Source organism: Gopherus flavomarginatus, chromosome 20 (assembly GCF_025201925.1).
Source record: "Gopherus flavomarginatus isolate rGopFla2 chromosome 20, rGopFla2.mat.asm, whole genome shotgun sequence".
Lineage (NCBI taxonomy): Eukaryota > Metazoa > Chordata > Testudines > Testudinidae > Gopherus > Gopherus flavomarginatus.
In genome coordinates, this window is record NC_066636.1 from 21,066,716 (window position 1) to 21,094,195 (window position 27,480).

The window sequence follows — 27,480 nt, forward strand, 5'->3', positions numbered from 1 at the left end:
TTTTGAACAGTGGAAGGCCCAGGAAAGGAAACCCACTATTTCTGATTCCCTCTGGGGCTGGTTACTCAACCTGGGAGAAATAGGGGAAGGCATTGTTCACCTCCTGCTCACTGGTGTGGTGTTGTGTATTGTTACTCTTCTCTTGCTTGCTTGCTGTAAAGCACTTCAGCTCCCTAGAGCTAAATCACATGTTATCCTTTAAATGTGAGAACACTCAGCCAAAAGTTTGTTGAGTATTCTCAAAGGAGGGAGTTGTTGGTGTCACTAAGCATAACCCTACGTAACTCGGGAGGGTGGAAGGCCACAAGAGTATGGAGCCTTCCTGGTTTTAGGCCTCAGCAGACAAGAGTCCCTCCATGTTTGAACTTTAATCCACCTAAAAGGCCAGGTGTAACAGCTGTTATCAGTTGCAACAGTTCTAACTGGTCTAAAGCAGAAATAATGAGGCCTGTGCACCTTTAGCAGAAGGACAAGATAACTTGCAGAAGGAAAACTTACTAACGAGCTGCCATGGCCAAGATTACTTAATGCACCTGCACTTACGTAATTGCTACAGAGGGAGGAAGGAGGAGGAGGGAGGGGAAACGGGGGATTGCTAGTCAGTGAGAAAAGTTCTCATGGATATAAAGGAACAGACTGCTTGTTTTAGGTGTGCTTGATCTGAGTCAATCTCCCTGCACCGCTTTGAGATCTCAAATAAACTTGGTTTGCTTCTCCCCACTGGTGTGTTTATTGGTGCGGCACACCAGGCGACGGACCCCCCCGCTGTTGCTTGGCCTCAGGCAGTTATCTGCCGGCAACAAGGCTTTCTAGTATTGACCAAGCATATTGCTTCCCTCCTCTGGCAAAATATGCCCCAACCCACCATAGACTTTGCAGATCTCAATCTGGGAACCCCCACCAGACAGTGTGTGTCACTAAACATTAAAAAAAAAAGTTATAATATCCAGCTGGAGCCAGATTATTGTTAGATTGAACATTTCCCATTCCAGATCAAAAGACTCCTCCCTGGGTTCAGTGTAGAAAAGTTATAACTGTCAGAGAACATCCTGATTATGTAATACAAAGGCCAGAGCCATTCAGCTTTAGACACAATTTGCTTCAAAGGGTTTGCCTACACTTTAAATTCTACCATCATCTGAAATAACTTTCAAGAGCCACAGCTCCCTGTGTGGACACACTTACAGAAGAGTGCTTTTTCACAGTTTTGTTTAATCCACTTTGAAAGAAATAGCTATTCTGGTCAATTTCCCTGTGTAGACAAGGCAACCCCCAATCATACAGCTCAAGACAGAAGTGATAATGCCAGTGACTGCAGGGACCCTACCAGGAAACCCAAAGACAGTCAGACGGAATATTGGAGTAATCGACAGTGTTAAGTTATTATGAAGGGCTTGATTCCCAGGCACGCTAAGACCTCTTTATACAGCCCTGGCAGTGAAAAGGAGGTGTAAGGTGTAACTGTAATTCATGCCTAATTTAAAGCCATTTTATACTGTCAGAGTAATGAAGACAGGCCTTAGTGTAAATAAGAATAAGGCCCCAAATTTCAGGCTCCATCAATAAAGGTCAAGTAACCAAGATATGAGAGAAATTTGCTTGATGAAACAATTTACATATTTGCTTATTCTCTTGGAAGGAAAGTCCTTTTAAATTAAAAAAAAATGTTTGCTTACTATCAGCCAACAAAATGTTTACAGATCAGCACATATTGTTATAGGTTTATCACAACTTCTAGTGATCCTCAGACCAGAGACTGAGGTTGAAAATACACATGGTATTTGCAAAACAACAATCTGAATGAAAATAAAAGGTATCCTATTTTACCAGGTATAAAAATAAAACCATGACTCACTGCTACCACCAACTGAAAGAGACAAATGGAATTTAAGAACTTATATCAGTATAACTATTTCAACATAAAAACCAAACCCCCCTAACCTACACAGTTACACCGGTGGAACTTTCAAGTGTAGTCCAGGCCTTCAGCCCAGTCTGCTCCGCTACTCAAGGACAGAGGTTTAGAAAACACGGTGAGGTGAAAAATCATATTGATTTTACCTGTTATTAGTATCATCACTGATTATTAAATCAATGGAACTAGGTGAGGTCTAGTTTACTTCTCAGAGTATGTTCATGGTGGACAATGACACACCGCTCACTTTCACTTTTGGATCTAGTTAGTTTCATTTGTTTGGTTCTCAAGCTGTTGCAGGAGCTGCAATGTTTGGCTTGTAACGCCTTCCCTCCACCTACAGGAGTTTTAAAAGTTCAAGGAAATGTTTGCATTGGTTTTAGGTTCTATACACTGTGTTGATTTTATTACTGAGGCCATCAGCTCCTTGGGGGAGAGACTGAACTTTCCTCTATGTCTTGTTAATAATCACCTTCATTTGGAATCTGAATCTAACAGACAATGTTGCTTTAATCCCATTGTTTGCAAGTGATGGAAGCAGGGCTATGGCAGTGGATTAATCTCTAAAGGCGGGGAGAGGAGTGCCTGGCATCACTGGGAATGTTTTGATTAAATATACTGGGCAAATTCCTTGCACCACTGAAATCAATGAGAGTTTTGTCTTTGACTTCAGTGGGGCCACAATTTCACTTATGGTTCCAGAATTTAAACCTAAGGCCTTGGTCAAAGCAATGATCTCATTAGAAGACTTACTTCCACCCTCAGGCATTTCCTTCCCACCTTTTAAACACCACCTTCCCCACACAAAACAAAGATAAAAAATAACCACCAAATTCCAAATTTGCCAATCCCTAAGACCCACACAATAAAAAAAAACAACAATTATCACTCCTCTCCAAATAGTATGCAGACAATATGAAATTTCCAGACCACACTCTTCATTCTGCTTGTATCTTTTATGCCTTTCTTCTGCCCATTTTTTTGACTATTTAGATTGTAAGCTCTTGGAGGCAGGGGCTGTCTACCACACATATTTTACAAAGCCTAGCACAAGAGGGCCTCATTCTCAGGTGGGCCCTAGCCACTACCATAATGAATGACTCTTCTACTTTGGGGGTAAGGACATGGAGACCATTTGTTAACTTGCTCTCATCTATCCCAAAAGTCCATGGAACTTGGGCAGCCAAAAGTCTAATACTACCCATAAATAAGTCTATATTTATACAGAGAGCTGCGTGACTCATAGACTCCTAATTGAGAACAGAAGGAAACTATTTTCTTGAAGTTGTACCTGATGGGTAAATGATTAGGAAGGACGACTCCTAGATTCTGGTTTCTGACTCTGCCAGTGCCTGGGTGTGTGATCTTGGGCAAGTCATTTCCCCCTTTCTGTGCCTCAGTTTCCCCAGCTCTAAAATGAGGGCACTACCTACCTACCTACCTACCAACAGGTGTGTGGAGAGTTAAAGTGGTATGAAAACCTCAGCTGAAAAATGAAGATGCACAGACTATTACTCCACGGGAAATCTAAACCAAGTCCATATAATTTTCTAAGAGGCTTGACGGATGTCTTCTGATAACCCCAATCCTTCAGAAAACTCACTTTGCCCAGTAGGCTCCTGTGTAGTTGCAGCAAAATTTGTGCATAACAAGGCTCTGGTAGCCTGTGTCAAAAGAGGCCAAGCAACTTAGTCTCAAACACAACTGATCAACACAATTTGTACCCCTTTAACACAAGCTAGCCAATCTGTGTTATAAATGTTTTGCTGCAACTGTGTTTAAATGTGGTTCTTTGGCCAATGAAGACAGGGCCTTTGTTTGCTCCAAACTAGGAGAGAGCTCCCAGTCAGCATACTAATGCCTTAGCTTGGAGTCCTGGGAGTCATCCAGAAGTGGGGTGAGAAACCGCCTCCCCAAGATCTACATTGCCTCTGGACTCTCTCTAAACACAGGAGGTCAAACATTCCCGAAAGCAAGGTCACTGAGAGTCTCCTAATTTCAATTCTTATCTGTACTAAACCAGAGGGAACCTGGGCTGGTTAGGTGGCTCGGCATCACTAATTTTTAATGAATACTTCACACTTTTATACCATTTTTATCCAAGCATTTAAAAAAATACATCTTATACAAACATAAGGCCTCACAGTGCCTCTAAGCATCATCCTCATTTTACACAGAGTGAAGCTGAGTCATGGAGAGGTTAAAACCAATACTTTCAAACACATCCACTGATTTCAGTTGCTTCAATTTTTGGGCACTCAAATTTGGATGTTCCATGGCTGGTTTTCAGAAGAGGTAAGCACCCACAACTCAAGTTGAAAAAGACAGGGGTGACCTGCTGGCTGCCTGGAAAGGCCCAAAGCTGCTCTTAGAATCATAGATTATTAGGGTTGGAAGGGACCTGAGGTGGTCACCTAGTCCAGCATGTTGCTCAAAGAAGGACCAATCCCCAACTAAATCCTCAAATGGCCCCCTAAAGGACTGAACTCACAACTCTGGGTTTAGCAGGCCAATGCTCAAACCACTGAGCTATCCTTCCCCCCTTCTGATCATCTGTACGGATCATGAACTTTCCTGTGTTCTATGCAACGTGCATATCAGTTCAGGGCACTGGTAAGGGCTACTCCTTGGAGTGGAGGGGCAAGTGCTGCACAGTTCTTATTCCCAGCACCTTTGAAAACAAGGCTATAGGGATTTAATTTGGGGCACCCCAAAATGGACACATGCAGAAGTCAGTGGACATTTGAAAGTTTTGGCAGAAGTGACTTGAGTAGAGGACAGGGCTCTTATATTCCCAGCTTCTCAAACAGCACCCCTTTTTGACTCCACCATCATTTCACACTACTGCCTAGCTTGCAGCCTTATCCCCAGCACCCCAAGCTGAGCGCTGCACCTCACCCGCCCCCCCGCAGGCCTTGCCACCCCAACTGCCCCTCTCCCTATGACCTCCCTCAAGTTGTGTCCTGCCTCATCCTCCCATCAAACTGTCCCAGGCCTGTCCCTCTGCAGTGTTCTCCCTATTTGCCCTCCCACAAAGCCCCCCTCCATCCTTCCTTCAAAATGCTCCCCCCTCCCATCGTCCCCAGATGCATCTCCTCAAATGTCCTTCTCCCTGGACCGTCCCCCAGCTCAGCATCCCCCAACTGCCCCTCCTCAGCCTCTGTCTCACCTTGCTCCCACCCCATCCCAGAGCCTCCCACTGACCCCCAGCTCAACTGCCTCCCCAGACCCCCAATTATCCCACCCTGCCCCCAACTGCCTGTCCAGCCCCTCAGTTATCCCACCCTGCCCCCCAACTGCCCCAGCTGCCTCCTCAGCCCCCCCATTATCCCACCCTGCCCCCCATCTACCCTCATCCCACCCTGCCCCCCAACTGCCCCAGCTGCCTCCCCAGCCCCCCAATTATCCCACCCTGCCCCCAACTGCCTGTCCAGCCCCTCAGTTATCCCACCCTGCCCCCCAACTGCCCCAGCTGCCTCCTCAGCCCCCCATTATCCCACTCTGCCCCCCAACTACCCTCATCCCACCCTGCCCCCCAACTGCCCCAGCTGCCTCCCCAGCCCCCCAATTATCCCACCCTGCCCCCAACTGCCTGTCCAGCCCCTCAGTTATACCACCCTGCCCCACAACTGCCCCATCCCACCCTGCCCCAGCTGCCTCCCCAGCCCCCCCATTATCCCACCCTGCCCCTCAACTACCCTCATCCCACCCTGCCCCCCAACTGCCTGTCCAGCCCCCCAATTATCCCAGCCTGCCCCCCAACTGCCCCCCAGGGTGGGCCCCGTCCCAAAGCCCGCACTGCCCCTGCCTAGCCCCCCATACGCCGCACCCTGGCTCCCCACCTGGCTCCCCCTTGGGCCCTCAGCTGTCCCCACTGCCCCCCCGGTGAGCCCCCTCGGGCCCTATCACTAAGCCCCGCCCCCGCGCGGCCGCCTCTCACTCACCTCGGGCGGGCGCCCCCAGGCCCCTGCTCCGCCCCCATGGCGCCCCCGAGAGCCGGGCCAGCAGCAGCCCCGCCCCGGCCGGAAGTCAGCGGAGGGAGGCGCGGCCCGCGTGGCCGTCCGCTCGGCCAATGCCCTGCTCGCTCCCCGCTCCCCTCCGCGCCATCTTAGGTGAGGGCAGAAGTCTCGCGCGGCCCCGTTCCCCTCGCGTGATTCTTGGCCTTAGCAAAGATGGCGTCCGCCCTCCCCTGCCCCAGTCAAATATGGCCGCCCGCAAGGCTTAGTCGTGCATTGAGCATGCGCGCTCACCGTTTCCCCCATCCCCCCCTCTGAGCCAGGCACCTTGCAACATCCATGGGTGCTACACACGTGGGCTGCAGGGGATGGTCCCCCTTTGAGTTGGGAGGAGGGGAGGGGATGCTACCCCTTTGAGTTGGTGGGTTCTGATCTGGGGGCTTGGCCAGGTTGGGGGGGGGGCTGTTTGAAGGCTAGAAAAGGAGGTTCAGAAAGGAATTTTGCAGGGTGTGGTTCCCCAGGGAGAATGTAATTGATGTTTCCAGCCTGGGGTGGAAGGTGATTTTTTTTCCTCTATTGAAACAGGTTCTCTGGAGGTGTTTGGGGGTAGGGGGGCTACACACACATTGGTGGGTGCTCTGGAAATGGCGTGGGTCTGCTCCTGCTAGCGTGACCTGGGACACACGCTGCCTGCAAGGTCATGCTGACAAGGGATGCCTTTTTTAAGAGCATGCTGGGGGGGGGGGGGCATTTTAAGAGCTCACTGCCCTGCCCCACTGGTGCAACCTGGGATGCATGGTGCCTGCAATATCACGCCGCATGGGGGTGTGTGTGTGCCATGCCATTTTTCACCTCCATCGGTGTTACTTTGCATGCAAGGTCATGCTGGCAGGGGCAGAGCCGTAGGCTCTTAAAAATGTCATTTCCCACCCACTACCAGACAAAACCATTGTACTGGATGGGAACAAACCCTTGAAAACCAGGATGGTCCGGTTTAATACCAGCCCATTCCATGATGTGCTCTACTTCTCTGGATGAGTGTCCTTGTTTGGTGAAGGTGGTGTTAAGTGTGTTGAGATGCGTATCCTGGACTTTCTCCTTGGAACCTATTATGTGGTAGCTGAGGGCTTGGCAGTAGATAACAGATTTTTTGGTGTGTTTGGGGTGGTCACTGGCATAGGTGGTGGAGCAACCAGGGAAAAAATAGTCCCTGCTCAGCAGTGACCTGCCAATCAGCTGTGCAGCGGCAGGCAGGAGGCGCTGGGAGGAGGGGACGGAGCAGGGGCAGGAAGAGGTGGAGTGAAGGCAGGGTGTGCTCGGGGAGGGGCAGAAAGAGGCAGAACAAGGGTGGGGCCTTGGAGAAAGGAGCGGAGTGGGGTCGGGGCCTCAGGGCAGAGTAGGGGATGGAGCATCCACCTAGAAAAATAAAAGTTGGCGCCTGTGTTCACTGGATATCTATCTCCTGGGGGGATTCTGCACCACTGCGCAATGCAGAATTTTGCAGAAATTAACACTGCGCGTGCAGAATTTCCTTCCCCCACAGAAATGGGCAGCAGTACTGCTAGCCGCCGCTGGACTTGCAGAGCCCAGCTTGCACACAGAAGACACTGCTGGGGGAAGGAGCTAATGGTTCCTGGCAGCATGCTCTGAGGGAAGGAGAAGGCAGCTCACAGGAAACTCCGTACAAGCCTGGGACCAAGCATCAGGCTGCTTCTCCTTCCGGATCCCTGAGCTCTGGAGGGGGGCCAGGTATCTTGGCGGGGGGGCTGTGGTTGAGCTCTGGCCCCCCAGCTGGGCTCTGGGGAAGAGAGGGGGTAGAGAAACAGGAACTGGATTATCATGGGGGTTTCTTTAACTCTCTACTCCTGGGGGAATTTTTGGGTGTGTCTGTATTAGAATCATAGAATGTCAGGGTTGGACGGGACCTTAGGAGGTCATCTAATCCAACCCCCTGCTCAAAGCAGGACCAATCCCTAGACAGATTTTTGCTCTAGACCCCAAAATGGCCCCCTCAAGGATTGAATTTACAGCCCAGGCTAATGCTCAAACCACTGAGCTACTGTTACAGACCTACTTGCTGACAGGTATTTTGAAATAAATTACCAAAATAATTGAAATTGGCATGATTATGTAGTGCTAGTTTGACAAATAACATTTGCAGAATTTTAAAATATTGTGTGCAGATTTTTTTCCTTTTTTTGGCACAGAATGCCCCCAGGAGTGCTCTGTGTAGCTGGGACGCTTTGTCCGTTTCACCAAGAGAAGTTGGTCCAATAAAAACTATTACCTCTCCCACCCTGCCTCTCTAATATCCTGGGACCAACATGGCTACAACAACACTGCAAACAAAGAGACAATTAATGACTCTTAATGAACCAGCCCAAATAATGACGCTTTCAAGGGACGAAGCCAGGTAACAATCCTTAAAAGACCAGATGCTTCTTTATAGGAAAGAGGCACTTATAGGGACAGAAAATTGGTGTAATTTAAAGAAAGGGCCAGAAGCTTTTAATCCCTCCTGAATCCATCTGAAGAAGTGGTTTTTTACCCACGAAAGCTTATGCCCAAATAAATCTGTCAGTCTTTAAAGTGCCACCGGACTCCTTGTTGTTTTAATCTCTCCTAGAGGATCACAGGAAAACTGTAATTACAGTGTAAGGAGTGTGCGTCTTTCAGACCTATGAACGTGCTGTGTCTTCCGAGATCACGGTTTCAGATCACTCCTTTCATTGATCCCTGGCAGCACACAACTGTCAGCACATTCTTGTCTTTTCCCATTGTCCAAGGGAAAGTTGCCATTATGTCTGTCTGGTTCGTGACTCATTTCTTGCCTTCCTTTTTCATAGCAGTGAGATGGGCGTTCAGGCGGGGCAGATGATTTTGGCTGATAGATCCCTGCTTTGCATGACTGCTGAGCAAACAGCTGCACTTGAAGTCAGCAGGAGCCACACGCCTTTGAAGATCAATCCATAACAGCCAGGTTTGGTTTTGCTTTTTCCAAAGAAAGGATGGCCTAGTGGTTAGGGCACTAGTCTGGGATTTAGGAAACCTCGCTTCAGTTCCCTGCTCCGCTGCGCACTTGCTGTGTGACCTTGGGCAAATCGCTTAGGCCCAGATGCTTCAAAAGTATTTTGGTGCCTAAACACCTTGGAGGATCTGGGCCTTAGTTTGTCTGTGCCTCAGTTTCCCATCTGTCAAAGGAGGATAATAGCACTGCCCTGACTGACAGGGTGTGCGTGAGGATAAACACATTAGAAATTGTGAAGTGCTGAGATGCTACAGGGATGGAGGCCATAGATTGATTTGCAGTGGTAATACTGTGATCTTGTCTTGTCTACCAAAGTGAGCAGGGTTGGGGGTGCAGACGTAACTGGCGTGCTGGTGACTTAGTAAGGGAGCGCTCGGACCTCGGAGCAGATGCTGAATCAAGGCTCCAGTAAGGAGTTATGAGTAGCTGTGTGCACAGAATTGTGGCTCTTTGGAATCTTCTGACTCCTCAAAGGAATTTAGGAGCCTATCTCCCACTGGGGAAAAGTTAACCATTAGAGTAGGCAGCTGGTAATGACGACTCCTGGCTCCCAGCTCTCCTGACGGCCTTGGGAAAGTCACTCCTCCCACTCTGTGCCTCATTTTCCCTGTGTCAAATGGAGCCAATGATGCCCACTTTATCACAGAGCCGTTAGACATGAGTGTTAATATATTAACCCTTCTGAGTAAACAAACAGCTTCTCCACTGCTTCCCATCCTGTAGTGTTGCTGAGAGCTGTTAAAAGGCATTCACCCCAGAGCCAGCCGCCTTTCAATGGTGTTTGAGGTAATTCCTGTGGTATTAAACGTCAAGTACATAAATAGCTCCTTTAAGACCAACAATTGAAGTAAATGGAATCCAGTCCTTGGTTATTAAACTGACATTTTTACACCAGTGCAAATGGCCATCAATTCAGAAGGGTAGTGTCAGGGCCACCCAGAGGATTCAGTGGGCCTGGGGTCTTTGGCGGCAGGGGGCCCCCGCTTTGGCAATAATTTGGTGGCGGGGGGTCCTTCTGCCCCAGGGTGGAAGGACCCCCCGCTGCTGAAGACCTGGAGTGGAGGAAGCTCCCGGGGCCTGGGCCCCTCAAGAGTTTTCCGGGGCCCCTGGAGCGAGTGAAGGACCCCGCTCCAAGGCCCCCGAAAAACTTGTGGGGGCCCCTGTGGGGCCTGGGGCAAACTGCTCCACTTGCCCCCCCCCCCCGGGCGGCCCTGGGTATTGTTTTACACCCTTTTGTACTGGTGTAAATGATGGGGCCGGTACAGGGCAATGGAGAATCAGGCCTTTTCTCTCTTCTTAGCAACACGCTCTTGACATGAGAATAAAAAAGCAGCACACGAGTGTGACATTCTCTTTTTAATAAAAAATAAAATGCATCCAGAGGAGGAAGATGAACATCTTTTTTTAAAAAAAAAAAAAAGGTTAAACATCATAAAACAAGCAACGAAAGGCCAGATCCCACGCGGGTGTAAACTGGCCCAGCTCCACTGAGGTTAATAGTGCCAGATCCCCAGCAGGTATAGATCAGCATTGAGCCCAAGGTGCTGTGCTGATAGACACCAGCGGAGGAGCAGGCCTGAAAGCGGGGCTTGGCACTGCAGTTAGGGTGACCAGATATCCCGATTTTATAGGGACAGTCCCGATTTTTGGGTCTTTTTCTTATATAGGCTCCTATTACCCCTCACCCCCGTCCCGATTTTTCACATTTGCTGCCTGGTCACTCTAACTGCAGTACGGACAACGTGGCACAGACCCCGGTGCTCAGCAACACAGACAGACAGAATGGGCTTTGTCCCGCCTATAAAAGCTCAGGCACTTGACCGAAGAATCTAGTCGTCGTTACAGAGCAGTAGATGGCACAGAAACGAGAGCGGGAGGTTGCACACACAGGCACTACAGAAAGGCATGTGTACCTCAGCATCAAATCCAGATGCAGACCAGACCCAGGTAGCTTTTACCTCAGTGTGGTTTGTTCAAATGAACCCTACCCCTCCTTGAGTTCACTTTGACTAGCCGCATCATGGTGACAACTCCCTGGCCTTGTCTCCGGCAGGATTTCAGGGTCACGTAGCGATTTCCAGGTAGATATCCTCATTTTTAGCCAGTGACCTGAATCAAAGAGGGAAAGGTTCCAGGGAAGAGTTTTGCTTGGGTGTTTTTTTTGTACGGGTGTTGGGTCTGTCACAGAGCTCAGACAATGCTCTTCCCTCAGATCGGGCGGCTATTGTACAATAAGCTGGGAAGCTGCCCCGGTGACAAGCATCAGTGTAGTTGCGCTGATATGTTGCAACCCTTAGGGCCCGCAGGCATTGCCACTTGAAGCCAACCGTGCAACTTCCCCAGCATCTGAAATCTCCAGGGCCTGGTTCTCATCCACCCTGCCAGAGCAGGGTAAAAGGACTTGGATGTAAAAGGGAATCGGGCCCCCAGAGCCTTAGAAGCCAGTCTTGCCCGGGGCAGGGTTAATGGGTGTGAGCGTAACAGAGAAAGAAGCCTGGATTTTTCAAGGATATCCCAGTAGAACCCGCCTGCTCGGCTGGAAAATGTAACAAGTGAGCCCATCCCGTGTTGCATTCATTTCACTGAAGCATAATAGCAGTGTCAGAGCTGCAGCAGACCAGCAATGCAGGGGTTAATTTATCCATCACAAAATAATACTGATGCGGTTGAAGAAGGGTTTTTAGAAACGAGCAACCCGATCCTGTTTGAGAGGGAGAAATCCACTCGCCTGGCTGCGTTTAACCCCGGGTGCAACCAAGTGGTTTGTGCAAAAAAACGCACCATGTTTGCACTCCTGGCGCCGAGGCTACGAACCCAGTCACTGGGCACTGTCAGTGTGGCTACAGGCCTGGAGCTGGTTTCGGTAGCCGCGTTCCTCCCATGGAGGCAGGACCGGCGCTAGAGTTTTTCGTGCCCTAGACACACGGCCATTTCACCGCCCCGCACGCCGCTCCTGCGGCTCCGGTGGAGCTGCTGCAGCCGTGCCTGCAGGAGGTCCACTGGAGCCGCGCGGGACCAGCGGACCGTCTGCAGGCATACCTGCAGCAGCTCCACCAGAGCCGCGGACCAACGGACCCTCCACAGGCACGACTGCAGCAGCTCCACCGGAGCCGTCTGCCGCCCCCTCTGGCAAAATGCCGCCCCCCGAAAATCCTGGCGCCCTAGGCGATTGCCTAGTTTGCCTCAATGGAAGCGCCGGCCCTGCATGGAGGTGGTGAAACAAGGAGTTTGATCACTGCTACTGGGAAAAGCTTAACTTAAATCTAATAACATTAAATTAAAAAAACAACAACTTCACATTCAGTCACAACCTCCGCCTCCTTCCCATCCCCAAAGCCCCTTGGCAACTCCCCTCCTGCACCACCCAAGCCGATTTTTCAGGCTGTTGGCTCCAAACCCCAGGGACTCAGCCTGGTTCTCACTTACACTAAAAAGCCCCTTGTACCACTTCGGGAGTGCAGAGGGGGTGTGGCTCATTTATGTCCCCTTTACTGGACCAGAGTGGTGTAAAGAGGCTGTTGTGTAAATAAGAATCAGGCCCTAAAGCCCTTTGCCCACACAGTATGATGCCCTCTGATGGAAGGCCACCCTCCCCAGAGCAGAGCGCAGTCTCCGTGATGTGGGCCATCTCCGGTGTCCCCGCTGAGGGGGCCAGTTAGCAGTGGCTGTTCTGATCCAGACCTCTGGCCAAGCAGGGACCAGCCTGGGAGCCCAGCTGCTCACTGCACGCAGGCCGACGAGGATCAGCTGTCTGATCATTGCCAGCAGGGCTGGATTTGAACTGCTGACCCTGCACTCAAAGGCAGAACATTAGACCCCATATTCAGAGCCATGAGGAGCTGGATTGGGCCCCAGCAGAGCTACACCCGGCCACTGACTGGCGCCAAGTGCGTCCCACACAGGGGAGGACTGAGGTGGCCAGGTAATGTGCAGCTGCGGCGTTGCACGTTGGCCTTCATTCACAGCTTTCACGGAGCGGACGTGGCAGCTCCCAGCTAGTCCAGGCTGGTGCAGAGATGTCACCAGTCACCGAGGGCAACAGACCAGGAGGCAGCAGCTATGCAAGCAGCCTAGATCTGTAGACACAGCAACACTGGGCCCATTCAGATCCCACAGCGGGGTTGCTCCCTGCTGGAATCCCCAGCTGTGGGCTCGAGCCAGGCAGGGCTCACGCACTCTCCAGCACCGCTCTGCCCACCAACTCCTTTGAACCTGGTTATCTAGAGTCCCAGACATGCTCTGTGTTTGTCTCTTGCTTGGTGTGGAAATCCAAAAGCGGAAGGGTTTTTTTGTTTAACGCCTGTCCCACGACTCGGACGCTGGTGATGCCCAGATAGCGCAGTGGGGCAGGCTGAGCCCACTGCTCTTCAGCGGTGGAGCGACCCACCCGTGGGCGGGCAGCAGCAGCTGGCACGCTGACGAGGAGCAGGTGTAGTTTCTGGGCGTGCCGTGTGGAAGGTCTCACCAGCTGATATGTTTGTTATGAATTTGGGGGCTGGACGCAGACCGCTTTGTTATTGTAGGGTTGCTCCCAAGCGCTGAGCCACACACTCTGGTTTGTTATCGCAGGGCTGCTCGGTACCACGACACGGCTGTTTTCGAGACAAAAGGCGGGTCGGGGCAGGCATGGCCAGCCTAAGCTTTCTCCAGAGCCACCCCTTAGGAGCCCTCCCCAGCACCGAGGCTGGCGTTTAACCTGTTGTTATCCACATCTATTTCCTGGGACAGCCCCTCCATCTGGACACAGCAGTCCCTGGGGTCCTTGGCCCCTTCCTGGACGGGCCCTTGTAGCTGTGGGCTCCGGCCTCCGTTCAGTGGCACCTTCTCCTGATTGGACACCTTGGTGGCTTCGGGGGTGTTGCATCCTTGCACCTTGCTCTTGGCCTTGAGCCTGTCGTGGTAGGAGAAGCCGGCCATGGCCATTGCTATGGCCAGTGTCACCGACAGCAGCACTGTCACTGTCACAAACTGTGCCCAGTAGGAGTGATGCCCATCCTGTGGGCCTGCCCCCTGCTCCAGCCCTTCCCCTACCATGCTGTCCCCTCCGCTCTCGCTCAGGATGTTGACTCCCATGGGGTCCTGCACCACATAGCGGGCCACAGCTTGGCGGTGCCCGTTCTCGCTGGCCCAGCACGTGTACTCGCCCGCCGCCTGGCGCCGCATGATGATCACCAGCGTCTTATTGTCCAACAGCGTCAGCCCCGCTGGGATCTGATCCCCTGGGTAGCTCCAGTTGTAAGTGGCCAGGGCTGAGAGCTGTGGGCAGGGCAGCCAGATCACGGAGTTCAGCGCTGGGCTCAAAGCTGCAAAGATACAAGGAGAAGAGAGGGAGCAGTCAGTCTCTGGCTGCCCACCCGGACCAGCTGACGCTGCTGTTCAAAGAGCTGGCACCAGCCCCTTGCGACTAGAGCCAGGGTGAGTCACGGAGTTTGCGGGGAACAAAATTCATTTCAAATGGAACCAACCGTGATCATTTTCATGGCCAATCGAAAAGTTAAAAACAAAAAGTGTTTCAGGTCAAACGAAAGGTTTCAATTTTGAGCGTTTTTAGATGGCTAATACATCTGGAAACGAAAGGAAATTTTGAACTGAAATGTTTCAATATTTTTGGAAACTGTTCAGGGTGAGGGTTTTTTTTGGACAAACAATTGGTGCGAAACTGATGCGAATGCGCAAAATGTTTTGGTGTCTCTGAATCAGCATTTTTCATTACAAAAAAACAACGGTTTCTGTGAAAAATTTCACGCAGCTCCACTTCCAACCTGGGCACCTAGTGAGAAACCTGATTTTCAAAGGTACTGAGCACTCCCGCCCCCATCCCCTCTCTCTGTACCTCAGGGGGCGTTGCCACAAGAATAAAGCAGTTTGGAAAGTCAGGCCAGGAAGGGCTAGACGCTGAGTGCAGTATAAACTACATGGATGCAACTGGGGTGACATTGGATTCACACTGGCGCAGGCGGCCTGGACTCGGCACGTCCCAATGCTTCCATTCCAAGCTGCAGCCAGGGAAGAAAGCACTGGGGGGGCACGCTGAGCGCTGGCTGCAGAGTTACAGGGGTGCAGCCGGGGAATTCACGCCCCAGAGCTTATTGGCAAATTTCAATGAATAGCAATTTTTGGCCAGGAACCGGGAGATTTGCTAGCCAGGGGCGGCCTCTGTATCAGACCATGTGATGGCTGCCATGTTGGCTGATGCACCAGAGCTAAAAGCACGAGCTGCAGGAGTGTGAGCTAAAACTCCCAGCACCACAACAGCCTCTAATCCTCAGTGGACTGGGCACAGAGGGTGAACTATACAGTTTGTTATTGTAGGGTTGTCTAGGGGGGCTGGCGCCCTGATGTGTTATTTATTACTGGGCTGAGCGCTGCCTTGGTGACATTATTTTTGCTTGGAGAGTTTGTCGTGGGATTTGCTCCGCGCTGTTTGCAGAAAGCAGGGCCAAGGCCCACCGGAGACACCATGCCTCAGAGCACTGGGCGTGGCCCCCTTCATTCCTCCCCGGATCCAGCTCCTCCCTAGAGCAGGCAGCCTGCCCCAGCTTGCACCGGGGCCTCCCCAGCCCCCTCGAAGCATTGCTGGCTCAGAGCCCCACCAACCGGTAGACACACGCCCCAAGAACAGTAAATCCGGAAGGTCGATACTCAACTTTTTACCAGGCTGCTGCCCAAGTTGTCCCGAGATCTGGGCGTGGCCCTGCCTTTCCCACTGATCTGCTGGCATGTAGCCCCCGGTCTGCCCTTCTCAACGTCCTGCAGCCAGTCACTCCTAGAGAGGGAGAAGTGAGACACTGAGAACCCAAGGCAATGAAGTCACTCTCAAGCCACTGCTTGATGTGGGGATGGCAGGTGAGCTGATTGCTGGGCTCGCCCTGAGGAGCTGGGTTCAAGTCCTCCCTTAGGTCCCAGAACATAAGAATGGCCACACTGGGTCAGACCAAAGGTCCATCTAGCCCAGTATCCTGTTTTACGACAGTGGCCAATGCCAGGTGCCCCATAGGGAATGAACAGAACAGGGAAACACCAAGTGATCCATCCCCTGTCACCCATTCCCAGCTTCTGGCAAACAGAGGCTAGGGACACTATCCCTGCCCATCCTGGCTAATAGCCATTGCTGGACCTATCCTCCAGGAATGTCTCTAGTTCTTTTTTGATCCCTGTTATAGTCTTGGCCTTCACAACATCCTCTGGCAAGGAGTTCCACAGACTGACTGCATTGTGTCAAGAAACACTTCCTTTTGTTTGTTTTAAACCTGCTGCCTATTAATTTCATTTGATGACCCCTAGTTCTTGTGTTATGAGAAGGCATAACTAAGACTTCCTGATTTACTTTCTCCACACCAGTCATGATTTCACAGACCTCTGTCATATCCCCCCTTAGTCGACTCTTTTCCAAACTGAAAAGTCCCAGTCTTATTAATCTCTCCTCTTACAGAAGCCGTTCCATACCCCTCATCATTTTTGTCACCCTTTTCTGAACCTTTTCCAATTCCAATATATCTTTTTTTGCGATGGGGCGACCACATCTGCACACAGTATTCCAGATGTGGGCGTACTGTGGATTTATGTAGAGGCCAGAGGCAACTGATCAGTGGCATATGCTCTGAGAGTGAGGTGCCTGCGGAATGCGCATCAGCGCTAGCAAAGTGCGTTAAGGACACTGTAGGGCTGTATTCCTGGTGGGTGGGCCTTTGGGCTAGTGCTCAGGGAACACTAGGGGCTTTTCACTCTCCCCACTCCCACCTCTCCCTGAGGTCCAGAAATGCCCATCTGCCCGTCTAGAGCAGCTGTCCTGGGACGATCTCAAAGCACCTGGCAAGCTCTGGGAGGCAGGGGAGTGTTATATCCCCCGCTTTGCAGGCAGGAAACAAAGCAAGTCACTTTCCTAAATTGATACGGTGGGATAAGGCAGAATAAAACCCAGGAGTCCTGATTCCCAGTCCCCTGCCTCTGACCACTACAGCACACTCCCTTCCCAGAGCAGGGAATAGAACCCAAGAGGCCTGACTCGCCAGGCTCTGCTCTAACCACCAGACATGGCTGCTTCCCTCTCGGAGGTTACAGCGGAGCTGTTCCACACACTGAGCTACTCACGTGTTTTTGTTTGTGCCTCGGGTCTCCTGGCACGACTGGCTGTGCCTGTCCCAGGCGCAGTAGGGGTCTCGGGCGAGGACACAGTCAGCACAGCTCCTGTACACGCTGCAGTTGGCCAGCGGCACCTGCAGGACCCCCTTGGAGTACCCCACATACAGGATTCCCTGCAGGGGGGGAGACACAGAAAATGTCACATCTACGTCACTTACTTAGCACCGCCCGGTTGCACACGGGGCAGCATCTCCCCTTCTTGTCTGCTGCACTAGGCAGATCTGCATGTCTCCTACCTTCCCAGGTGAGAACAGAAGGTTCTGCACAGGTTCCGGGTCCTTAAACAGCTGGATTTCCTCAATGATATGAGCACCGCTGGCCAGAGCCACTGCTTTGTGCAGGAACCCTTGATCTGTGGGAGGAAATATAGGGACACAAGTGTATTTACCATGGGGCTGAGCTCATGCATCCTCTCTCTGATCTCTTCTCTAAGCTGTGTGTAACAAAGGTATTTAAGTTCTTCGTGCCAGTGGAAGTTGAGTATCTGGCTCTAAATGGCTAGTCTATTCAATTCTCTCTCTCACACATACAATTTGCTTAATTAAAAGAGAATGATCCTGTGTTTATACAGGGCCTTTTGCCCCAATATGCCTCCAAAGCACTTTGTTAGCTGGCTGGCACCAACCTTGTCAGGCTTATACAAACCACTTTGTCCACCATTAAATGCAGCCACCTCTGGGGTGAAGAGCGGTACATGTGTTTAACAATGCACGGGACAGGAAGTGAAGGAGAGCAATACCTAACTGAAAATGCAATGGGCAGGGCTCAATTAACAGAGCTGAGATTGGCTGGTAAAATGGGGTGAAACACCCCCCTGCTCTCCTAACACACAAATTCCAAAATAACAAATACACAAATTGGCCAAAAAAAAAGTCAAAATGTTTAATTTTTTTTTTGAATTTTCAATTTCTTTTTTTTCCAAAAGCCTCAAAAACTAAACTCTTTTTTTTTTTTTTTTTACTTTTTAGTTTCATCCAAAACCCCCAAACGTTTAATTTCAGGTCCACCTGAAATGAAGTTTTTTGTAATTTTTCAGGTTAATCACCGGAAAACGAATTACTCATCTGACTCTGCGATAAGAGCTTGTCCCCGACTGATGTCAATGGGAGCAAACCATCAGCTGGGCACAGAATCCAGCCCCACACACCAACGAGGTGGTGTCCCCTGCTCATGGGAGCCGTACCTGTTCCCAGGAACATCACCTCATAGGAGGTGCCCAAGACACTGCGGGTCTGATCGACTGCGATCCGTGTATACTTCACGTTCTGCTTCACCAGCAGCGGCTGCTTGTTCCTGGGCACAACCTTCCCATCCATCAGGAAATGGTTTTTCATGAAGGTCAGGACTTTGTCCGCCGATGGGCGCACAGAGCACTGCAGTGGGAGGAGAAAGGCAGGGGATCAGAAGGGCTATCAGCTACGGGATCTGGGCTAGTGACCGGCTTTAGGGGTGGTTTTTTTTTGCTCTAGGCACCCTTGCAAAGGGGGAAAGCACAGCTGATTATGCCAGCTTCCTGGAAAAAGCAAGGCAGATGGTCTATTATCCCGGAAAACTGAGGCACAGAGAAGTTAAGTGCCTTGCCCGAAGTCAATGATACCAGCAGGAATTGAACCTGGGTGTCCTGAGTCCCAGCCTCCTAGCTTAACCCTGACCGTGACCATCATCATGCCGTGGCGTTAGATGCGTGAAGCAGGTGATACTCACGCTGCCAGGGCGGGGCTCAGGGACCTCATTGCTGTATGTTGTCCACCGGGAGCTCTCTTTGTTCAGCTCCTTGTATTTGCCGCTGAAGACTCTTTCGATGTCCTCCAGGTTGAAAGCGCACACTGCCGTGCTGCCTGCATCTCCCATCTGCCTGCCAAGGGACGAGTGATCCTGTTAGCGGTGCACGCCAGCACTAGGGGGACCCCAAAGGTGGGCAGGTCAGATGTGGGATCCAGCCACACCCTGCCTGTGACGTGTGGGTGAGTGGGCATGAGGAGTCCACCCCATTTGGGGCCCTCTCTAAGAGCTGTTCCTTGGCCATATAAACATTGGATCCTTCTGAAATAATAACGCCAGGCGCTTCCACAGCGACCTCCATCCAGGGCCTCCATCCACTTGCAAAGCATCTACTCTCACCACCCCAGAGTGACAGGCACTTGCCAAGAACAGAATCCAGGAGTCCTGACTCCTAGCGCCTGCCTCCTCTGACCACTGGCCCATGCTCCTTCCTAGAGCTGGGCAGAGAACCCAGGTGTGTCAACTCCCAGTTCTCAGTGCTATAACTCTTAAATAACACTCATGCCTAGATGTGGGACTAGAATCCAGGAGTCCTGACCCCAAGCCACCTGCTCTAACCACTAGACACCAGTCTCATCTCTTAGTTCTGAAATGTACTAAGCAACTTCTTCAGCAATATCACATGGCAAGGAGTTCCACAGGTTAATGACATGTTCTGCAATAATGACATATTCAGGGTGAACCATAACGCAGAAGGGGTCTTATTTGCTGGGTACAGCATACCATTTGAATAGGCAGGATGGACAGACTCCCCCTCCCCCCAAATGTCCTTCTTGCGATGGAGCCAGGGGATTTGTGGGTGTGCGAGCTTGGGAATACATGGGTCCTTGGGGGATTTCGGAGCCCTTTGGGCAGGAGAGGAAAGTTTCCTGCCTTACCATTGTGAAGTGAAGACTCCATAGAAGACAGCACCCACTCCTGGCTGGGGTAGGACAAAGGAGTGATGGATCACGTTGAAAGGGAAGTGCCCAGGCTGGAAGCATGTCAGCTGGGCTTTCAGGAATGTGGTCCATTTCTTCTGCAGCACCTTCTCTCCGCCGACGTCATTCTGCAGGAGAGAGAAATGCCCGGTCACCCTGAACGGACAGGGCCTCTCCTTAAAGGGACGGCTGAGAGGACGCCTTGTCCTGGGGGTCAGTGCGCAGCCATGCTGCCATTGCGCTGGTTCAACTCCACCAGCAGGGAGTGTATGTGCTGCACCGAAAAGGGAAAGAGCTATTCTGAATGAAGGGAAGGTCTGAGAGGAAGGGGGGCCCTGTAGGGAGACCCGAACTCAATCCCCTGCTCAAAATAAAAAGAGGGAATTCTAGTGGTATGACTGTGGTGAGTAAACCAACCACCAGGCTCTGATCAGCTGATGTTCCAGACAATGATGTTGTAATAAACCCTCGTGCGCAGCCACTGAGATATGAGGAACTAAATAGGTGGATACAAGCACAAAACCACCCAGGCAGTGGTAACAGGCTGTTGGGAGGCTAGTGGGCCATCTTATGATATGGGATTAATAGATTCCAAGGCCAGAAGGAACCATCATGATCATCCAGCCTGACCTCCTATACAGCACAGGTCAGAGAGCTGCCCCAAAAGAATTCCTAGAGCAGATCCTTTAGAAACAATCCAATTTAAAAATGGTCAGGGATGGAGAATCCACCATGATCCTTGGTCTTTTGTTCCAATGTGTAATTACGCTCACTGTTAAAAACTGATTCCTTATTTCCAGTCTGAATTTGTCTGGCTTCAACTTCCAGCCATTGGCTTGTGTTAGACCTTCTGCTGCTAGACTGAAGAGCCAACCATCAAATATTTGTTCCCCACATAGCTATGTATAGATGGTGCTCAAGCTGCCCCATAACCCACATGGAGCACTGGGGTCTGAATACAGGGGGTGGCTGCAGTGTGACCCTGAAAGGGAGTGGAGCCCAGCCAGTTAGAATAATGGAATATCAGGTTTGGAAGGGACCTCAGGAGGTATCTAGTCCAACTCCCTGCTCAGGGCAGGACCAATCCCTAGACAGATTTTTGCCCCAGATCCCTAAATGGCCCCTCAAGGACTGAACTCACTACGCTGGGTTTAGCAGGCTAGTTCTCAAACCACTGAGCTATCCCCTACCCCCTGCTTGGACCCCAGGCTGGCGCAGAGCAGGGAAATGGGACAGCATGTGTCTATATTTACAAATAAACAGGTGATACCAGCCACCAGAACCATCCTGGATATTGGCTAGAGCCCAGCTCTAGGAGGGGGCAACTGAATTTTATTCTTTGTCAATCTCTACCTCTACGCAATGCCCCCGGCACAGATCTGAAGGCAATCAAGCTGCCCAGATGCCCTGGAGGGCAGAACGGAGGCCCTGTGTTACTGGTGGGTCAGTTGTCATCACCGGGGCAGGCCACAAGCGGGAGAGACGACAACGCCGGGGTGCGGGACATAGAAGTGCACGTGCTCACATAGCCAACTCGGGCCAGACTCATACCTTGCACACGCGAGCCACCCGGGAGACCGTGAGCTTCTCAAAGAAATCAAACTCCTCGGCCGTCTCCTCGAAGAAGAAATAGACCTTCTCGTCTCCAGGGATATTGGCCGAGGCCACGAAGCCCGCGTCGACTATTGGGGGGGGGGAATGAGACCAGGCAGGTTAGATGCCCAGTCCCTGCGTGCTGCTTCCCAAGGGGTAAATGGGGGGCATGTAAATATCCATGGGAGGCTGGGGGCTTGTCACCTAGGAAACACATCCCTGAGGGCCAGTGGGCACCAGCCGTTCGCCTGTTGGCTAATAGGTGACGGCAACTCGAGCAAAGAGTCCCTGAGCCTCGTTCTCACTGATGTGAGGCCCCGTTAAGTGGCTAAAGGGCCTTAGAGTACGGGGAACTGGTCCCCTGATAATTCTTCCTGAGCAGGATCCTCCCTGGCCAGCGTAGAGCTGCATCCACCCCAGCTTAGGGGGAAGATTGTGGGCATGAGTATAGTGCATTATGCTGTGGTTATTCTCTGCTTCCCAGGGACAGCAGGGGGCCATGGGGAGTCCAGTGTAAATTAGAGCAGCCCTGAGGCTGCTCTAACTGGCCCTGGAGCCAGGCTGAGCACAGCCTTAGCACATGAAGAGCTCAAAGGGTGTTGCAGCCTCTTCTCCCAACCCCGCCAGGTAACAGAGTCAGGTCCAGTGTCTGGAAGACCATACGTGGGCAGCTGTCGATTTCAGATGCTACCTCAGCCCCTGCCCTTCCCCACACCCCACCTCATTCGCAACAGCAGGAACAGGCCCTCCTACCCCATCCTCACCATTCAGCCACCTGAGGAAGGCATCAGTCTTCAGTATGGTCCTGCTGCCCAGGGCACGGGAGATTATGGGCTCGTTTCCTTGGAAATTGTTCATGGTCCCCGTGTAGAGCTCACCATCTGCAGGTGGAGAGAGGTGGTGAAGGAAGCCTGGGCCGGCAGCTGTGCCAGTGCCTCTGGGCTCGGTTATTTAGTCAGAGAGCGGTAAAGTGCTTTGAGATCTCTGTATGAAAAGTACCAGAGCTAGGGCTCGTTATCCTGATGGATTAGAGTGGGTGACCCAGGCACTGAGGGATAAATCTACATCTCTAAGACAGCAGCGCATTGAAGGATCACAGCAGGACCTTAGAGGTCTCTTTCAGGCCAGCCTCAGGCCTTTGAATCCTGGAGCTGCCACACCGAAGATGTGACTCAACTGATTTAGCTCAAGATCTAATCCTTTGCTTTGAGGCACCATAACTGTCCATGGGCTGACCACTGTAGGGCAGCGGGTTTCACCTCCCTCCCCATCGCGCAGTCACTGCACAGCCCCTGGTTTCCAAAGAGCTCCATACTCACCCACCAGGATGGCCGTATACTTGTGGCGGGGGTCGAAGGGACACTGTCCCTTCCCATCCTGGAGGAGAGGCTGCCCTCGGCCGACAGAAACCAGGCTGAAAGTCTCCAGATTCTAGGAGGAATTAAAAATCAATCAATCAGTCGCAGAACAAGAATAAACCAAATGGTAGTCACTTGAGTTCAGTCTAGAGACAGATCCCCTCCAGGCACAGGGCGGGGAGAATCCAACTTTCATAATTAAGATAATTCTCTCTATTATATTCAACATGTTTTACCAACAAGGTCACCCACAGGCCAGTGGCGGTGCAAGGAGTGGAAGCCCAGTATTCTGAGACCCAGCTCAGGGCTGTATCCACTATGCCACATTCATAATATAACCCCAATAAAGTCACATTATAATACTAATGGAACGCCAATAATCAGGAACCCCACATCAGGACACCCTTGAATTTTGGAGGAGAATCCAGGCCAGAGCTCAGATGAGCTCTCTCTTCTAGTGACTCCAAAAGAACAGGGCCAACTAGTCTCGAAAGTGGCCACTTGTTTTTGCATATCTATTTTTTTTTTCCTTATGCAACTTAAGAAAATCAGAGGCCCCTTTTGAAAATGTTGACCTGGGTTCCTGTAAACTCACCACTGTTCCCGTAAACCTGGGCCTTTCATTTGGAAAGGGAGATAACCAGAAAATATAAGAGGCTGCTCAACGCACACACAAAGCCAACAGAGGGCAGCAAAGCCTCTTCTATGGAGACTAGAACTCGAGTCCTGACTCCAGCCCCACTCGCTCTGACCACTAGACCACACTACGTCTCAGACCTGGAAATAGAACCTGGGAGTCCTGACTCCACCCTCTTTTCTCTCCTCTCTCATCACACACAGCATCGACAAGGTGGTCAATAAAGGCCAGCTTTTCCAGTGTTTAAGCACTTAAAGATACAGGTAGGCATTTATAGGGATCTTCAAATGCACTGAGGAACCTAATTGCCTTTGAAGACCAATGGGACTAAGGTGCTACTGTAAATCCCAATAGCTGCCTAGCTGCATCGTTAGGCACAGGACGGTTCCAGGTTTTTTGCCTCCCCAAACAAAAGAAAAAAAAAGACGGAGTGCCGCCCCTTGAAAAGGGCAGTCCCAAGCACATGGTTGGAACGCTGGTGCCCAGAACCGGCCCTGGTTAGGCACCTAAACCCCTTTGCCAATCTGGCCCTAAACCCCTTCTGTGACCCGCCAGTCCGGATCAGGATTTAGGGAGACCCCATGTGGTAATCCTGCACAGTGCAGTCTGGGGAACTGGAGGGTCAGAGAATCACAAGGTCTCTCTGTGTCCAGCAGCCTCAGTGTCAACCACAGACCAGCCCTGCCTCTTCTGTGAGCCGTGGCCCATTTCCTGAACCAAATCCTGTGCAGGCTCTGAAGCCACGTGCCGTGCTGCAGTCAGAGCTCCCTGCTAACCCAGACCAGATACTCACAATGTAAGAGCAGGTGGGGCTGAAGGCATAGGTCCCACAGGTGTACAGGTGAGTCTGGTTCACTGGCACCAGGACACGGATGAAGTTGAAACACTCTGTCTGTGGGAGAAAAGAACACGCCACTTCAACAAAGAGCTTAGATTTCAGATTCCTTCACAGGCTGCATGTAGCAGGATCACTATGCACAGCACTGACATGCAGCCACCTCTGGGGTGGGATGCAGCAGTGATTTAACAGCCCCCAGCAACATCTCACTGGGATCACTTACCCATAATTAAAATGCAGCCACCTCTGGGGTGGCAGCAGTTTCAAAAGTACATGACAAGGCTGCACAGGGATGGCTCAGCCAGCATTAAAATGCAGCCACCTCTGGGGTGGAACTCGGTTGCAGTTCAATAGCACACAGCAACACTAGACAGGTGTCCTGCTCAGCACTACAATACAGCCACCTCTGGGTCAGAGCATGGCAGCTGCTTCAAAGGCACATGGCAACACTGCACAGCGATTATTCACCCAGCATTAAAATGCAGCCACTTCTGGGGTGGGACTTAGCAGCCGTTCAATAACACAGAGCACTGCTATACAGGGATCACTCATCACTCATTAAACAGCATCTACCTCTGAAGTGGAATGCGACAGCTGTTCAACAGCGCATAGCAATGCTGCACTCACCCAGCCCTAAAAAACAGCCACCTCTAGAGTGGAGCGTGATAGCTGTACAATGGTTTAGGAGAAGAAGAACGTGACCGAGCTGAGCTGCAAGGGGAAATTAGGGAGGCAAAGGAAGAGTTGGCCAGGACACCAGGATTATCACCCCCCTGCGTGGGATGTTTTAAAAGACCTAAAGCACAACCCAGCACCCCCTAGGCTGAGACCCTGAGAAGAACGCCACCTAGCCCACCAGCAAGCGCTACTGCTTCCCGTGGGAGTGAGCAACCAGGCTTAGGAATTGCATCTAGCTTGGTACCACCTCTCACGGCACCACAAAGCACCCACCAACCCCAGCACCCACCTCTCAGCATTGTCACCAGCTCTCCATATACCCCCCATGACTAACTGCGCCCTCGAGGGGCATAATACAGCCCACACCAGCCCCAGCCTCTCCCCCGCGCCTTACCAGGTTGCTTTTCTTCTTAAAGACACACTCCTGCTTTTTTTCAGGCACGGGTTGCCACACTATCTGTAAAGGGGGAAAGAGAGAGACTCTTCAAAGGTTGGGAGAAATATTCCACCCGGAGAAAAGGTAATAGTGCACTGGAAGGAAAGGAAGCTGCTGAGAGCAAAATTCTCAGGGAGTGGAGTATGGTCTAGTGGTCAGAGCAAGGGGCTTAGGGAGTCAAGACTCTTCAGTTCTATTCTCTCTAGAGGCTTCCACTTAAGGTTCAAAGCACTTTACCAACATTAATGAATTACATCTCACAATCCCTCTCCCCTGAGTAACATTGTCCTCACTTTTCAGATGGGGAAACTGAGGTACAGGGAGGGGCCCAGAACCCAGGTCTAACTTCCACTTGCCCCACCCCCGGGATAAGCTTGCCTCCCTCTTGCAGCCCAAATGCTCCCCGCTCTCTGGAGAAGGCCAAGCTCTACTCACTGAGCCCGTCAGCTCCATGGACCCAGCACTGTCCACCCGGAGCAAGAGGAGGGTGTCTCGAGCTCCCACGTACAGAGTGCCTTCATCTTCGCTCAAGAGAAAAGTATCATAGTTGAAGATTCCGTCCTTGCTGAAGCTGGTTAGGATCCTCCGGGCGTCTCCTGGCAGGGATCAAACAGTGCTTGGTATATGATACTTGGCACCTATGAACCATAATGTGTGGGTCCTATATACCATAAAGAGGCACCAATATCCCATCATGTAGCACCTGCATACTGTAGAGTGGCACCTATATACCATAGCTTGGCACCTATATTCCATAACTTAGCACCATATATGTAAAGTGGTACCTGTGCAGAACAGCATTAGAGTTGGTTGAAAAATTTCCAACAGAATGTTTTTTTTGTTGTTGTTGGAAACACGTTGATTTCCACAGAATTTCATCTTTTGATGAAAATTATCTAAACAAAGCGTTTTGATCATGGAACAGAAGGCTCTGGGTTATTTTGTTTCACAATTTATTTGATAGGATTTTAAAAAATCAAAATCAATTGACTCAAAACAATTTTAAAAAAATGCATTTAGCAGGAATTGTTGACATTCTACGTTTCATTCCCATTCAGAACAAAAACTGATTTTGAAATGGCGGAACTTTCTGCTAAAACCAGAAATGTAACTTCTCACAAAACTCTACATAACACGTATGTGTTGTAACACAGCATCGATCATAAGAACCTAAGGACGGCCCTACTGAGTCAGACCAGAGGTCCATCTAGCCCAATTTCTGGTCTTCTGACAGTGGCCAATGCCAGGTGCCCCAGAAGGAATGAACAGAACAGGTGATCATCAAGTGATCCATCCCCTGTCACTCATTTCCAGCTTCTGGCAAATATATCACAACTTACCATGTATATGTTGTCACATAGCATCTATATAGCAACTTACATGTATATACCATAACTTAGCATCTATATGCCATAACATAACACATATGCATAAGAGAGCATGTATGTGGTACAGTGGTGAAGGTTCTAGACTACGACTCTGGAGATCTGGCTTCCAGCCCAGGCTCTGCTGGAGACCCCCTGGGTGACCTGGAGCAAATCACTTCCCATCCCACATTTGGTTTGCCTTGTGTATGGAAACAGCACAGGGTGTGGCCTGGTCCACACTACGCTGTTAAACCAATTTTAACAGCGTTAAATCAATTTAACGCTGCACCCATCCACACTACACTGCTCTTTATATCGATTTAAAGGGCTCTTTAAATCGATTTCTGTACTCCTACAAAACGAGAGGAGTAACGCTAAAATCGATATTACTATATCAATTTAGGGTTAGTGTGGATGCAAATCGACATTATTGGCCTCATTCTTTTACAGTAGCTACCCACAGTGCACCGCTCCAGAAATCGACGCTAGCCTCGGACCACGGATGCACACCACTGAATTAATGTGCCTAGTGTGGATGCGCACAATCGACTTTATAATATCTGTTTTATAAAATCGGTTTAAGCTAATTCGAATTTATCCTGTAGTGTAGACGTACCCTGTGTGTATGTACAGCTCCTAGCACAATGGGGCTCTGATCTCAGTGAAGGCCTCTCGGAGATAATGCAGATAAATAACTGTAACAGAACGCCTATATATTGAAACACAGCTTATCTATCAATCAATCTATATACACACAGTTTAACTTAGAGCCTACATACCGTAATGTAGCATGTATATACCACAACTTGGCACCTATATACTGTAACGTA

General features: G+C 50.8%; 2 protein-coding genes across 11 annotated transcripts in view; both read right to left on the minus strand.

The window, feature by feature from the left end:
• The window catches only part of SLC25A44 (solute carrier family 25 member 44), a 28,376-nt gene extending 22,438 nt beyond the window's left edge, over window positions 1-5,938 (minus strand). For all 5 annotated transcript variants that reach the window (XR_007770622.1, XM_050930922.1, XM_050930921.1 and 2 more), the window contains exon 1: window positions 5,860-5,938. The gene's annotated coding sequence lies outside the window, so the exon portion shown is untranslated. The remainder of the gene's footprint in view (window positions 1-5,859) is intronic.
• Window positions 5,939-10,240: 4,302 nt separating this feature from the next.
• Window positions 10,241-27,480, minus strand: part of SEMA4A (semaphorin 4A) — a 45,914-nt gene continuing 28,674 nt past the window's right edge. For all 6 annotated transcript variants that reach the window (XM_050930824.1, XM_050930826.1, XM_050930825.1 and 3 more), the window contains 13 exons: window positions 25,719-25,879; window positions 25,242-25,304; window positions 24,125-24,223; window positions 22,656-22,767; window positions 22,101-22,217; window positions 21,295-21,425; window positions 19,702-19,871; window positions 18,746-18,896; window positions 18,225-18,414; window positions 17,278-17,393; window positions 16,991-17,154; window positions 15,547-15,665; window positions 10,241-14,202 (listed from right to left, as the gene is read on the minus strand). In XM_050930824.1, the coding sequence (XP_050786781.1) occupies window positions 13,559-14,202; window positions 15,547-15,665; window positions 16,991-17,154; window positions 17,278-17,393; window positions 18,225-18,414; window positions 18,746-18,896; window positions 19,702-19,871; window positions 21,295-21,425; window positions 22,101-22,217; window positions 22,656-22,767; window positions 24,125-24,223; window positions 25,242-25,304; window positions 25,719-25,879 (2,237 nt within the window). In that variant the 3' untranslated portion in view covers window positions 10,241-13,558. The remainder of the gene's footprint in view (window positions 14,203-15,546; window positions 15,666-16,990; window positions 17,155-17,277; window positions 17,394-18,224; window positions 18,415-18,745; window positions 18,897-19,701; window positions 19,872-21,294; window positions 21,426-22,100; window positions 22,218-22,655; window positions 22,768-24,124; window positions 24,224-25,241; window positions 25,305-25,718; window positions 25,880-27,480) is intronic.